The 15,807-nt window shown below is 35.5% G+C and overlaps 1 protein-coding gene and 2 pseudogenes across 5 annotated transcripts in view; 2 read left to right on the top strand and 1 right to left on the bottom strand.

Moving 5' to 3' along the window:
• Positions 1-15,807, bottom strand: part of LOC129245250 (7SK snRNA methylphosphate capping enzyme bin3) — a 175,390-nt gene that overhangs the window by 7,073 nt on the left and 152,510 nt on the right. For 4 of the 5 annotated variants that reach the window (XM_054883301.1, XM_054883299.1, XM_054883300.1 and 1 more), the window contains 3 exons: positions 5,994-7,223; positions 3,131-4,123; positions 415-1,723 (listed from right to left, as the gene is read on the bottom strand). In XM_054883301.1, coding sequence (XP_054739276.1) covers positions 415-1,723; positions 3,131-3,960 — 2,139 coding nt within the window. In that variant the 5' untranslated portion in view covers positions 3,961-4,123; positions 5,994-7,223. The remainder of the gene's footprint in view (positions 1-414; positions 1,724-3,130; positions 4,124-5,993; positions 7,224-15,807) is intronic. The other variant, XM_054883302.1, reaches the window with a different exon arrangement.
• LOC129246557 (U2 spliceosomal RNA) lies at positions 9,096-9,282 on the top strand (annotated as a pseudogene).
• LOC129246549 (U2 spliceosomal RNA) lies at positions 9,869-10,055 on the top strand (annotated as a pseudogene).

Genomic DNA, 15,807 nt, shown 5'->3' with positions numbered 1-15,807 from the left:
TTTTATTAATTATTAGCTTTTTTCAATCTCTTACATATCTTAAAGCATTTTGCAACAACAGCAACAAAATTAGTCCACTAATACTTAAAAAAAAATGCGAAGTAAACAAAATCACAACAATTAATCAAGCCCCCTACTGTGTTGCACTAAATATATCGCCTCACGCCACACACACGCGCCCACATCTCACTGACATAACACTAACAGACGTATAAGCGCAAATAATAAAAACAAATAAATGAATAGACCCATCGAAGCGCATTGACATCATCTCCTCCTCTGCCCCACTAACCACCATTTACAACCGACCAACCTCTCTCCAGCCGCCGCAATAACAGCCGTTTTGTTTACTTTTATTATTTTTTCTTTGCTTTTCTTCTCTCTTTGTACTCGCTTTTCTGTGCTCTCACTCACCTTGTTTTTCTGCGAGTTATTGCTCTCGCTTATCTTGCGTTTCCTTCCGCCACCAATGCCTATTCCGCTGCCGCACGTGCTGCCGCTCAACGACGACAACGTTGTCGCATTCAATTCCAAACGCAAATCTCGATTGGCGCGTTCGCGCGGCAAAAACAAACCACCAGCACTAGCGCTAGCGAGAGCCTCTGCGCCGCCCGCACTGCCGCACACTGCCCCCGTGACAACGCTCCCTGTTGTCGCAACAGCGGCCATACTTGCTGCCAGCACTCCCACACCACTGCTTGGCACCGCTTCGCCCGCACCCAAAGACGCGCCAGAGAATGTTGAGTTTACCACGTTGGCGAACTGTTTTATTGGCGATGTGCTTTTACTGTTCCGTTGGCCCAAGCGTTCCTCAGCTACGCATGCCATGTCAACTGCAGCTGAGTCCAACGACTTGCTCTCTTCGCGCTCTTCCAGCTGTTGACGGTACTCAGCTGGCGCATTCTCGCACGTGCTCACCAACTGAGCTTCGGTGTTCAAGTTGCTCTTCACACCATCCCCTACTGTCCCACTGGAATTGGCACTACTGTCCAATAATGAAGCGACCGAAAGCGTTGTGGACAATGAAAGTGAAGTTAAATTAATACTGCCCGCATCAGTGGTTAGTGTACTGTTGGCTAGCGCGGACATGTCGCTATCGCCAATGGACGCGCTGCCCACGGATGATTGATATGAATCATGACGGCGTCGCTTGCTCTTGCGATTCTTGCGATGACGATGTTTGGCGCTGTGGTGATGTGCGTGCCCGCCACGTTGGCCGCTCCGCTTCATTGGTGATGTCAGCTGCTTCTCATACTCCATGGAATCGACAGGATCGAGCAAATGCAGGGGATCATGTATGTTGGGCGGTATGATTACCTCCACTTTGGGTGGTGTGGTAATCGGCGACTGACGTGGTGTGGTCGCTGGCGTATTGCTGTTCGACGAAGCATTCGAATTCTCGTTTTGTAGCGAATTCAAGTTCAGCGGATCAGAAATATTGCCGCCAAGTAAGAATTTAGTAGGCGGTATGATGACCTCCTTTCGAGTGCGTTTATCTGGCAAAAAAAATTTAGATCTGGAACAGCAATAGTGGAGTGAGTTGGCGGTGTTGCCAGACTGTGAGCTATTTGTGCTGCCGTTCGCAGTGTCCTTTCCATTAGGGTGACCACCACCGCCACCATTGCAGCCATTCACAAGACAACAATTCGAGTTTGCATTGCCGCCGATGGTGTTATGTGCCGAGCCGGCGCAAAGCACGTGATGATGATGGTTGCCCGGACCCCTGAAGGAAAAGAGGAAATTAAAATTAGCAAAGTAAACATAAAACTCAAATAAATAAAAAGAAAAATAAAATTAAAACAAATAAAAATAAAATTAAAATAAACAAAATTAAAATAAAGTTAAAATAAATAAAAACTAAATAAAAATTAAATTAAAATAAATAAAAAGAAAATTACAATAAATAAAAATTAAAATTAAAATAAATAAAAATAAAATTAAAATTAAAATAACTAAAAATAAAATTAAAATTAACAAAACTAATATTAAAATAAATATAAATAAAATTAAAGCAAATAAAAATAAAATTAAAATAACTAAAAATAAATAAAAATTAAATTAAAATAAATAAAAATAATTTAAAATAAAAATAAAAAAAGAAAAAGAAAATGACAATAAATAAAAATAAAATTGAAATAAAAATGAGGTTAAAATAAATAAAAATTAATAAAAATAAATTTTAAATGAGTAAAAATAAAATTAAAACAAAATAAATAAAAAAAGGGGAAAAACTGTTGAATTCCCACTTCGTTTTTAAATACATTTTTTGCTAAATGAAAAACGATGTATATATGTATGTGTATAGCAGACTATGAATGTTCAAGTAAATAGAATTAAATAAAATGAAGCAAATTAAAATTAAAAAATAAGATATAAAAAAATGCCATTAACCAAATAACAAAAAAATAATTAAAAAAAAATAGTACATAAATACAAAAAATACATGCAAATACGAAAAAAGAAATAAAATTAAAAAAAAAAATTAAAAATAATAATATACAAAAAGTAAATTGAAATAAAATGTAAGTTTGACAAAATAACAGAAAAATAAAATGCCATACAAAAAGTAAATCAAGGCACAGCACATTGAACAGATAGTAGGAGTAGAACAGCTGATTTTATTTTTTTCTATTTATTAGGTATCTGATAGCCGAATTTAGTTTATATTACCCAGAACTGTCAAGCTTTCGCTTTTAGATTTGGACATTTTAGAGAACAAAAGCAAAGAAAAAAAACATTGCTCTTGTTGTTTTTGCTCTACTGATACTGCCTTTTTAATATGCCTTGGTACTTTTAAATATTAACAAAATAAAGAATAAAATGAAAAGCAAAAAAATTTAATTAAAATTAAATTAAAAGAAATATCAGAAAATTAAGTAGAAAAAATATATTTAAAAATGTAAATAACATAAACATATTCTTATAAATAAAAAAGTTAAATCAAATAAAATTGAAAAAAAAAACCTTTACAATGAATTAAATTGAAAAATGAAAAACAATACAAAAAAAATTTAATATAAATATAAAAAAATATATGTAAATCTTTATTCTCTGAAATCAGTGAACTCCTGCTATTCATATTCACATTTTTTCACACCCTTTTCTGTTATTGCTTTCCCTTCCTACTCACCTATGAACCAACAGCTTTTTGTGCATTTTTACATGACCATGGCCATAACCCAGTTTCTCTAGGTTGGCTAATGCGGCCGGAGGTAAGCCATTGCCCGATGCACCAGTTCCAGTCCCGCCCCCGCCACTGCCGCCACCGGCAGGGTTCACGCCAACTATGCCGCGATGCCCTCCTCCTCCGCCAGCCCCGACACCACCACCACCTCCACCCCCATGCTGATAATAATGATGGCCGCCAAGTTGATTCTTAAAATTCTGTATATTCTCGAGGTCAGCCTTGCTAGTGGCGCTCGCCCCAGTCGCTACCGATATCCCATCTCCAACGCCAATGACGGCATTGCCACTTTGTAGCATTTGCTGTTGCAGTTGTTGTTGTAGCTGCTTCGCGCCACGCTGTTGACGCTTATTCCATGTTTTGCCTTTTTTATTGACCAACGTAACGGGGATGGTGGCGCGACGATGGCGCACAAATTGTTGTGGTGCACGAAATTGATGATATTGCTGTTGCTGTTGTTGTGATTTGGTCTTATTTGTTGCATTGTTATTGTTATTATTGCTGCTGCTGTTGTTGTTGTTGGGGCCACTGTTTGTTGGCGTCGGCGAGTTAGTTTTCGGCGCACTGCTTGTGCTGCTCACCTGTTGTTGTTGCTGTGGCGGTGGTGGCGCATTGATGACGCCGGTTTGTTGTCGTTGTTGTTGTTGTTGTGGTTGTTGTATACCAATAGAGTTGGCACTACAATTTTCACTGTTCTGACTTGCAGACAACACACTAATTGCTGTTGTGGAATCGGCAGCAGCCGTTTGACAAGCGTCCTTGCTGCGCGTTTCCATAGTTCAGATTGAATTCACTTTCAGAAACTGTTTTTGTTGCTTGTGTCTTTTTTCACTTGTTACGGTGCTCTTCACTGCATACTTCCGGACTCAATATTTAATTTGCAAATTCACTTCGCTTTGCGCAAAGTTGTTGTACGGGTAAATTGCCAGAACTGCTATGCTGTAATTAAACAATTAAAGTTCTCGAAATTATTGTGCGCGCTAAGTTGTTCGAAAGTATGTACTACTTGTAATATCATACCAATACATGTACAAACGTGTATAGTGGGCGTTTAGGTGCCTTATTAATTTACTGCGAAGCGAGTGGAGCAATCGACCGTGCGAGTCTACTTCGACATGCCTACGAAGCAAAGTTTATAGCATTCGATAGGTAGCTGTTTTGTAGCATACTTGCAGGCGCAACGGGGAAACTAATTATATAGAAATATTTGGTGCGCTATTCGCACGCCTAACGACCATTTGTTTACAAAATACCATTTGAATTCCAAATTCTAGCTAGAGTGTTGCAACTAGTTTTGCAACATATTGAAATACTTTCGCTTAATAAATTATGCATTTTCATGCAACAAAATTTAATCCACATTTATCATCAATTACAAGCTGAGTTGCAGTTACTTAACACAAATAAGAAACTGCCTAATTCTAGGTGCTGATACCTTACATTGACTTTTACGATTTCGACAGTGCTTATTACCGCAATTAAAAGCTTGAAATACCAAAATTTATGCCAACTATTGTAACTTTAGTGTGCTTTTAGGCAGCAGACACATTTTTGCAGCAATTTTCAAAGTTCTTGAAATATGATACCAATTATGGTTTTCTGCAAAAACTGCTCCATTACCAAGAAATTTGAGATTGCTTAAAATTTTATGCAACAAAATTCATCTGCTATCGAATATCAAATTCATCTGCATAATCAGTTTAAAAGCTTTTACTTTGCACTGAAGTTGAATATTTGAAGTCATAGAAAATTTACGTTACTTCCACATTTCTACAGCATAATTTTTGGTGCTTTAGCAAACTTTCAGCTGCTTCTGAGACAACCATAAAGCCATTCAACTCGAATCGAACTATTTTTCGAAGTGAAGATATCTTCTGTTAAATAATATCGGCTTGTCATAAAATGTTGCATATCTCTAGGCAGCTGAATTGAAAAATGCCTTGTGCGCTGATTTAATTAATTAAGCACACTTTTAAGTACTCTAAAATTTTTTAAAAATAAAAAATTTTCTTTCAAGTTATATAAAATTATTTTTCATAAAATAAAATCATTCACGAAAACAAAAAAAAAATTTCTTACTCTTTGGATACGCTTCACCGCACTTTGCTAAACGTCAGTATAAATAATGCGTCTCGATATCAAAACTTAAGCTGTATTTGCAACGTAGATAAATATTTTCCAATACCCATGCGGCGTTTTAGGCGCTAGAGCACACATGTTAACACAAATTAACGTACAAAGCAGGCTCTTAAAATAAATTTTATGAAAAGTAGTAATTGAGTAGTAATTTTATAAACTCTGCAGAAAAAGGTCTAATACTACAACTAAAAAAAAAACAACATAATTGCGTTTTAATTAAAAAACACAAAAAAAAATGTTTGTCATTACCAACTGTGATCAGTGTTAGAAACTGTTATTAGGTACGCGATCTAAAAATTGTAAAATGAATTTTCAATGCTCACTTTTAAAATTGTAATGCATAGTTTTAGGCGCTTAGGCATATCACGACCATTGTGGCCCTCAGCAAATTTCTTTTAAAATGCGCCTAAAAGCCAACTATGTATTGCGCCTCTAACAGTAAAATACCTTTTCAATGCTCACTTAAAAATTCTAATGCATAGTTTTAGGCGTTTAAGCATGCCTACATAATATTTCATTAGCATAGAAGCCCTCGGCATTTTTCCTTTAAGATGCACCTAAAAGCCAACTATGTACTGTACCTCTAACGGAAAGATTGCCACACTTCACGTACAATAAAGCACACTTTAAGGCGCTGATAATCACTTTTCCGCGAATAAACACTGCTTACCTTAAGTAGAATGACGACTATTAAACATAAAACTTAATTGTTTGTTTTTCCTTTCTTTTAGTTTTATTTTTTACAGGTTTTATATGCTCCCAAAACGTCACATTTTTGTAGTCAAGTTTTAGGCACTTTTTCTACACTTTTTCACTTTGCTCAACTTTTGTTGCTACACTCAGCTTTTCGTCGGCCGTTCCTAAACAGTTTTTTTTTTTACTTTTTCTTCTTCTTCACTTTTTTGTAGCGCAACTGTGCACTTGTCATTGACGTTTTGATTCAATTACATTGACCGTTGGAATGTCGGTGTGTTGTCGCTTGCGTCCGCTTAAACGACTAAACTTTGCGCTTCGCCAATTCTCTTCACTCAGTTATCAGTTGCGTTTGGTTGCTTTGTTTTTTATTTTTTGGTTTTTTTTTTCAAATTTTTTAGGTCACGCTTTAGTAATCAAGCGTCGACTTCAATTCACAATAGTACACTTGAAGAGTCTTGCCGTTCACCGCCTGCTGCTTGCTTGTCAGGCTACTTAGGCGCCCGATGCACACTTTTAAGTCACTTTATTTATTCTTCAATTTTTAAACTTCCTCTTTCTTCTCTTTATCTCTTCTTTCGCTGCGCTTCACTTCACTTTTGTGTTATTTGCATTTTAATTAAATTTCACGCTAGAATGGCATACACTTTATTACACATCAACGTTGCTCGTTCGGCACTTGGGTTGCTATGCATTTGTTGCCTACTTTTGGGCGTGCTAGCTTACGCCAGTTTTAATGCTAAAAAATCAGCTTAAGAATTGTTCACTTGTTTTTCAAATTGTAAAGCTACTGGTCGTCTTCTGTATTTTTTACTCACTCACTACACTGTTTATTTTTCTTGTCTTTTCTTCTTTTGCTGTAACTTCCGTTAGATGACTACGTTTCTTTCGCTTGAAATCAGCTTCCGCTTCCGTCGTCCACAGTGATTATGGACAAAATGTAGACTGTGCGGTATGCCGTAGCTCTCTCTTGCTGTATCTACAGCCGCAGTGATTTTGTGATTACTTTGCGCCGCTTAGCTTTTAAAAGCCGCCGCTTTCCGCTTATTTCATCTGCCAACGAGTGGGTGGACCGTACGGTGTTATAGTACAAAATCTTCAAGTCTCTGCGCACTCATACCCAACACTTTTACAACAAAAGCACAAAACACCTTTCCTTGCTAGCACCTTTTACTTCCTTCACGTGCTGCCCAGAGCCCAGGATTCACTGAAATGTAAAAAATGCCCATAAGGGGGAAAACGTGTTTAATACACTCGACATTATTTGTGTAACAATACAGAGGAGCAAGCAAGGAAGGAAGGGCATATGTACATACATATCTAATAAAGTGAACTTAAATGCTAAAATATAAATAAACTATTCATACGTATGTTTATATACACATACAAGTAGAAGAATATCGCATGAGCTTCATCCATTTGAAATTCTGAGCATGATAGCATTTTTGTGTCTGCGTCTACAAGTCCTTAGAGGCTCAACATTTTATTTATTTATTTATTTCTTTTTTTTTGTAACTCAACTCAACTGCTCAGGCCCAAAAGGTATCACTTCATAACAGCAAAAAAGTAAAACAACAAAACACCAGAATTTAACAGACCAAATCATCATCAGCAGCAACACAGCAGTAGCAGAATAATCGTCTAACGTCTAAGTGTGGCGCGGCTGGCAGCGATAGGAATATTTAAGCTAGTAGCAGCCGATAGATTATAAGCGCTAAAAGCAAGTTTTCGTAAAGTATAAGTTGTATAGGCGCACTAGTGTCCCCAAAGCCGTAAAAAAATCGAATTTCCGCCTAGACTGTATGAAAAAGCCAACCAAGCAGTTTCTTTTCAGCCAGCATTCTCGACTTTCCCCAACGTTCACCAAGCAACTAGCAGCCCGTAACAATCATGCCATTGTTTCTGCCCTCCTCCGTATTTTCTTATTTGATTTTGCTTAACCCAACTGTCCTCCCTCACTCCTTGTTTGCTGCTTTACTGCTGTTCAATGTGTCCCGCCAGCTGTTTTCACCCGGAATTTGGCTGATTTTGTGGTTATAAATTGTTGGATATCAATTGAAGGCTTTTTCCGCTCTGCTCGTTTTTCGAATTTCACTCTTCAGCGTGCTCCGTCGTAGCCGCTGCTACTTTTGTACTGTCATCCGACTGCCATTCCATCGGTCGCGCTAGCTACTGGCGCTTTCTTCTGCCATGTCAACTTCTATTTCATATTTCTCTACTTAATCTGTCGCTTCCGTTTTTACGATAATTGTTGCCGATATTGATGATGACGGCGAGTGGTGCAAAATTTAGAGTATCTCATGAGGAATCGCAATAAAATCGTATTACCTCGTGGGAGTCGGAATGTGTGGGTCGGTTGTGCACAGCATATTTTTATTGAACGATTTTTTAGCCGTTTCTTTACACAGCGAAATTTATTTCAAATGTTTAGTATTGAAATTGTAGAATGTGCGGTCGATAGCCATTGAATTTATTCAACTGCACAGTGGTGTGGCAAATATCTGTGTGCAAGCACGTATGTCTTTTGAGAGGCCTAATTGAATTTCTTCACTGCAAGCGTGCAACTTGATTGCCTCTTAATTAAAGTCAAACCAAAACAGGATAAAATTAATCTTAACGCGCATTAATAAATTTTAACAGGCCCTTTCAACATACTTTGAAGTTTTCGTTGCAGATTTTTCAGTCTTCCAATACCTCTCATATAACTTTAGAGTTTTCCAATTTTATTTTTAGAGAGCACGTTTGCTTTTACGGTTTCATTTTTGAAGTGAAAACTTCTTTAGAATCGTTGGGAGTGATTTGAGGAAAAGTGAAACGAAAAAAGCGACCTACTTGGCTACGAAGCGTTATATTATATGTTGATATAAAAGTAGCGACGAACTAAATAAAAATAACTTTTATTTTTTCTTGTGATTCGAACCGAGGATTTTGGATCGGAAGCTCACATTGCTAGTCGCTCGGCTACCGCGCCATGCTGTCGTTGTTGGCCTAAAAGTTATTTAGTTACGAAGCGTTATATTATATGTTGATATAAATAATTTTTGTGAGCGTGTAATTCTCAAAAGGGTTTATTAGGTTTATTATTTAAAATGTATTGACTAGGTAGTGTGTTTATCAGCTTAACATCTGATAGATCCTCCATCGGAGGACAACAAATGTTAAACTAATTTTTGGAAATGGGCGGAGTGTTTTAGGGGCGGCTTGCTCCTTCTCTGCCACGGGCTGACCCGGTATTGCATTACCGCCGGGATTTCAGCTTTGAATAAATACAAGAAAAAATATACTAATACATTTAGCTTTGGTGGGAAGAGCCATAAATTTTTATGTGAATACATGTAGACGAAAATGGAATTTTTTTTTTGAAATTTACATTGTAGGACATTTCTGATTATTTATTGAAAACAGTTTTTTGGCTTTTCTATTTTTGGTTTAGATACTGAAAGTCAGTTTAAGTGAATCGGTATAAATATTTCGTACATTAATTTTTGAAGTGAAAACTTCTTTAGAATCGTTGGGAGTGATTTGGGAAAAAGTGAAACACATTACAACATATAAACGTAGCGACGAACTAAATAACTTTTAGGCCAGCACTGACAGTATGGCGCGATAGCCGAGCGGCTAGCAATGTGAGCTTCCGATCCAAAATTCTTAGTTCGAATCACAAGAAATAAAATTTTTTTTTTTTTGAAATTTGCATTGTAGGACATTTCTGATTATTTATTGAAAACAGTTTTTTGGCTTTTCTATTTTTGGTTTAGATACTGAAAGTCAGTTTAAGTGAATCGGTATAAATATTTCGTACATTAATTTTTTTTTTGTGAGCGTGTAATTCTCAAAAGGTTTATTAGGTTTATTATTTAAAATGTATTGACTAGGTAGTGTGGTTATCAGCTTAACATCTGATAGATCCTCCATCGGAGGACAACAAATGTTAAACTAATTTTTGGAAATGGGCGGAGTGTTTTAGGGGCGGCTTGCTCCTTCTCTGCCACGGGTTGACCCGGTATTACATTACCGCCGGGATTTCAGCCTTGAATAAATACAAGAAAAAATGTACTAATACATTTAGCTTTGGTGGGAAGAGGCATAAATTTTTATATGAATACAAGTGGACGAAAATGGAAGAAATTTGTAAGTCTGTTTCTTCGGTCCGTTTGGGTATTTTTTTTTTGACAACATCGAAACCAAAGCATTTGTATCATATTTTATCTATCATAAGCCACTCGTATCATTTCGCACCCTAAATACAAAAGGGTCACAACTCAAAATTTTCCAAAACTGAGTTTTTTGCATAAATTAATTCAGAGTACACATTTCTAACTGCTGCAAATATTTCGTTCACATAACTATCTTCTTTAACTGGAAAAATACAGTTATGTCTATTTTTATGTCAAGTGTGTTGCTTTTGCACGATCAATTAAAGAGAATTATTTTTAGTTGCGTTAATGGGCTCAAGAACAGCTGATAACTTTTATTACACATAAAGAGTTTTATTTTGAGTTCTGCCTCTATAACTGTAAAAAGTGATAAATTTCGTGGTATATTATTTTGCATTGTGCCTCTTTAGTTGTGAAAAGTGAGTTCAATTAGGTTAGGGAACTTATAAAATTAAAACATTTTATCAGTTAAAAAGGCACAACTTAAGAAAATATCACTACTTAATCGAAAAAATTTCAGTTAAAGAGTCATAAATCAAAATTTTGTTTTATTTTCGCAAACATAAAATAAAATTGAGAAAAATATAGTAGAACCTTCTTCAATGTTGTATATTTTCATGATGGAACAATATTTTCTTTAAATATTACAATAATTTTTACATAAAACGTTTTTCGTCTCTCCTGAAAATCTTGGTATTTTGAGTTGTGACCCTTTTGTATTTAGGGTGCGATTTGTTGAAATTGAAAACATTGAGGATGAATAATGATAAAATGAAGAAAATAAAATATGAACTTTATAGCAATATTATAATGAACCTATAATTATCCCGCTCCTAATGCTGCTTTCGTCTTATTCTCTCTCAGTTTGTTTTACGGAAGGTTTCACTTCTATCAAGTCTAACCGTTAGACTGGTATTTTTTTTAATCAACTTACTCCAGAAATAGAAATAGGCAGAAAGTAGAACAGAGATTTTTATCAGCGTTCAGTAAAACGCTTGGTGTTATAAAAATCCTCAAAGAAGATATTAAAATTCAGAAACTTTGCAAAAAAAAAAATTGCACTCTCCAGTTTGTCCACAATATGTAATCCCACATGTAAGAATTTTACAATGAGAATGGAAACGAAAATAGCGCGAAGGAGGCATAATTTTTCACACAATAAAATTTAATTTTAATCCAAGAAAATGATACAAATTTAAACTGCCTGCATTTGAATGGAATATTCAAGTCAATCAACACTAAATGGTATTCGTGCCTGAGGAGAGTGACAGACATAAACCGAGAGAAGTGATACGAAAACAGTACTGAAATCAGATAATCTTCAACCCAATCATAATTTGCATTTCAATAAACCAATAACTTGACGCAGTTTAATATTCGTATTCATGACAAACGATGAAAATACCCAGAGGCACAGTAAAGAGTTGTATAGCACAGCGCAGATGATGATAATACTCATATTAGAGGGGGCACAGCAAAGGTTCAAAAAGAGCAAGAAGTGAGAAACGAAAGAATGCTAAAAAGGCTACGTACGCTTCACTGGCTGGGTGAATGACTGTTCGACTAGCGGCCACGAGGCATTTGAGGAACGCCTACAACCAGCAAATACGAGTAAGTAAGTATGCAGGAAGGCGACAAGGCTTTATCCTTTTCTTGATTTCTTTACATGAAACAAGGTGTTACAGCTGAAGGCGTTAATGTTTTGATGCTTTTGGTTTTTTTTTTTTCTTTTTTATTTTATTTTTTGTATTTGCTTGTTGGCATTGGAGTTTATCACTGCTATCTGCCATTGTTATGGACGTCGTTACTGCTGGTTTTTTTGTTTTTGTTTTTATCGCCGCTTATTGTCATACTTTTTATTGTTATCACGGTTGGTACGAGTATGAAGCTTAACTGTGTCTTTGGAATGTAGACTATATAAATAGGTGTATACATACAGACAAAGTCAAAAGAAGGTGTGCACCATATATTGACGATCTTTGAGTTGTTAATTTTTTATTGTAATTAATTGTATACAAAAATATAGTTCATACTATTACAAAACCCATATAACGTAAAGTTTCAAACTTCGTAGAAAAGTTATAAAAAGTCAACAAATTTTCATTAAAATTTCAAACTTTTTAATAACAATTTCTGAAACAATTTCTAGTATGCAATTTTATAGCTTATTGACTTTTAGTATAATAAAGAGCAAATTTCAAGTAACTCAAAGTCACACTGATTTTTTAGATTTTTTTTCGGTCGCGGTCTTGTGCTTTTTCTCCATTTAACACCTACTCGACATTTTTTATATGCAAGAAAATACCCAACACGTCATGTCATGCGACATAGAAAAAATTGTCAAAAATCCACGCAATTTTGCAAACACTTGAAACTTGCGCTTAATGCACCAAAATTCAATGGTCTATAAAACTGCATACCCGAAATTCCACTAAAAATTCTGAGTAAAATGCTTGAAGCTTTGATGAAAATTTGCCGAATTTTTACAAATTTTATACAAAGTTGTAGTAGTAGTAGTAGTCGTAATATGAATTATGAACTACAAAAGAAATACATAAATAGTCAAAACTTAACAATATGTGGTGTACACTTTCTTTTGACGCTGACTGTATGTATATGAGAGAGTACTCGTATGCTCAGATGATATACAATGAGAACTCAAGTGGTAAAGGCGAAAACAAATGACACAAACATTCATACCCGCAGTTACGCAGTACTTACAAACACCCATACGTCTTTATAAAAGCATTTACGTACGTATATAAATAACTGCCTAAGGACACTGGCGCATAACTTCAATGGAAGTAGGTTAGAAGGAAGCTGTAAGAAAGGATGAAAGATAGTAGTAGCTTGCAGGCCTGTGTGTAGCACGAAACATGGCAAGACCAGTGCTCAGATGTTGGTAAACACAGCTGTGATATGTCTAGGCGAATATGTGACACATGCACATGTACGCACTGGCAACCTTTGTGACAGGTTCATTTACGTGTTCATGCGTTCGCGCTGTCACTTCAGCTGCCTTTGGCCCAGTAACAATTTCACCACATAAGATGACATTTTACTTCAACATTACGCCTGTAAGGTGTCCAATAAATAATAACAAGAATATATTTATTTATTTATTTATCTTATGTGTGCTTCGATGTGAGTGTGAGCGAGTGCAAGACCACTTTTATCCTTTTCTGTTCGATACTTTCTAATGTACATATTTAAGAATTCCCAATGGACGTAAACGAGCATTAAAAACACCTGCGCGCAATTTCTTAGTTAAACTCAGGCATACTTACATATATGTGGGTGCACCTAACTGCTAGCAGATGAGTACCTACTCTTGCACAATAAAAATTTAAATACGCATGTTTTTAGTTTAATCTCCCAAATCGCTGGGAGCAGCCATATTCGATGTTTTAAAATGTATTTGAATATTTATTTGATTGCATGACCGCGTGTTGTGTTGAAAGCATTGAAGCTTTGTGGAAGTAAAATTTAAACTTCAATTAAAGTAAAACAATTATCCCCAAATCTAGCTGTATTTCTTGTCTAAATTGTGAATTTTAGTTTAAATTACTCTGAACGTCAATCTTTGTTCAAAGATTTTGATATTATAGGGACCGATTCCGGTTCTATTTGACAACATCAAGATGTACGCCACAAAGAGGAGGAGACATTTGGTTTTCAGGAATCTAAAGCAAAAACAAATAGATAACTCCCTCTTGTTGGTTTTGCTCTGGTGCTACTCTATTCAACAGATAATGTCCCTTGGTCGTAATGCTACATTTAAAATCGAACAAAAATCGTTTTGAAATGTTATACTGAAATGGCGACCTTCACTAAAAAATACTTTTAAAAAATTCACAACGCATTAGTACATAAATAACTTTAATTTTATCTTATTTGATTCGAAACGATTCCCGATTGCCTTAACTCGGGTGCTCTTTGTAGTGCTACAGAGCTTTTTATGCTTTTAGTTTTATTTTAAGCAGCAGCTCATCTAGATTTTTAAGCCTAAATATAGGCTATTAGAAAAATGTTTTTCTTAATTTTGGTGTTTCAGCGAGATTCGAACCGACGTTCTCTCTGTGAATTGCGAATGGTAGTCGCGCACCAACCTATTCGGCTACGGCGGCCTTATAGCTGTTACTTTCGCAAAATGGAAGCTTTGTTGTACAAACTGATTTATTAATAACTGAAATGTATTAAAAACACATATTTAATATTTTTAAAAAATAATAATATAAAAAAAATGATGTGTATAACCTTTGTTCACCTTTTGGACTCAAAGTTGTTGACTGTTACCTCACAAATGTTTTACTACCACTTCCGAATGACCAAGGTTTTTTTTATGAGAAGTATTTTCAAAAATATACTCCGCGGCACCTAATGAGAGTCGGCGGTATACAAAAATATATTTAATTGTCGATTTCCAGCCCAGAACAAAAGTAAATGGTAGACCTACCTTTAGAGCTTTAATTATAAATGTTCAGCCATAAATTTTCAAAGCTTTTTTTAAATTTTTTACATATGGATTTTCAGCCGGGGTAAAAATAAATGTAAGACTTACACTTTAGCTTTTAATATAAATGTTTTACTAGCAAAATCAGACATAAATTTTTAAAGCTGTTAGGTAACCTAATGGGCACCTAATGAGAGTCCACGGCCATAAAAAAAAATTTATTTTTAAAAACATTTTTTTAGATGTGGATTTCCAGCCCGGGTTACAAATAAATGGTATTCCTACACTTTAGAGGTTTTAATATAAATATTTTACTAGCCCAATAGGCCATAAATTTTCAAAGCTTTTGCTGATAGCTAGAAACATGAGAATTTATGCTACAAAAACTCTCTCTCTTAACTCTCGTAAATCTCTCGATCAAAAGTGTGTTTTACGTTTTCCTAAGTTTTCAAGATGGCTAATATATGTTATTCCAAACTTTCACTTATTTAGTTTCCTGGTCACTAAAGTGAGACATCAGTGAAAGCTCTAAAGCTAGAATTCCACATCTAGTCTTCCAGGCGCTACGACTTTCAGCGCTTTATTCAGCTATAAGATTTGACAGCTAAATAAAACGCCGGACACTGCAACGTCGCTTAAGTTTATTGCAAAGTTCAAGCTTAACTCCACAGTAGCCAGTAAGCTTTTAAAACGCAAAAGTTCTAATATTACTAAATTCATTCATACTAAATCAAACAAAATTTTCATAACATGCTTGCGTCCGCAACTCATCAAAAGATTAGCAAAAACTATGCATAAATAAACTTTAAAAATATTCAACACCTCGTTTTTGTGGATATAAAACTTGCACCACTTTTTTTAATGCTTTTTTTTTGCAAATTTGCCTCAGAAAGCTATTTTGATGCCAAATTGTCAAAGCTGGTGTATGCTGTGCCACTCAGTGTTGTAAATGTAACTGAAAATGAAAAATTTGCATATTTATTACATCCACATATGTATGTAAACGAAAGGAATCAGCAGCAGCAGCAGCGCGGGCAGAGGAAATGGAATGGGATGGAGCAGTTAGACCACTGACTACTGTCCGACCGGCATCCAGGTATGCTGCGGTGCCCCAGCGGAAAAGAAAGTCATTAATTTATCGTGGCACAATTTTTATATTACAAACGAATATTTTCACATTT

Source organism: Anastrepha obliqua, chromosome 4 (assembly GCF_027943255.1).
Source record: "Anastrepha obliqua isolate idAnaObli1 chromosome 4, idAnaObli1_1.0, whole genome shotgun sequence".
Taxonomy (NCBI): Eukaryota; Metazoa; Arthropoda; class Insecta; order Diptera; family Tephritidae; genus Anastrepha; species Anastrepha obliqua.
The sequence above is the reverse complement of the archived record's forward strand: the minus strand, read 5'-3'. Positions and strand labels throughout refer to the sequence as shown.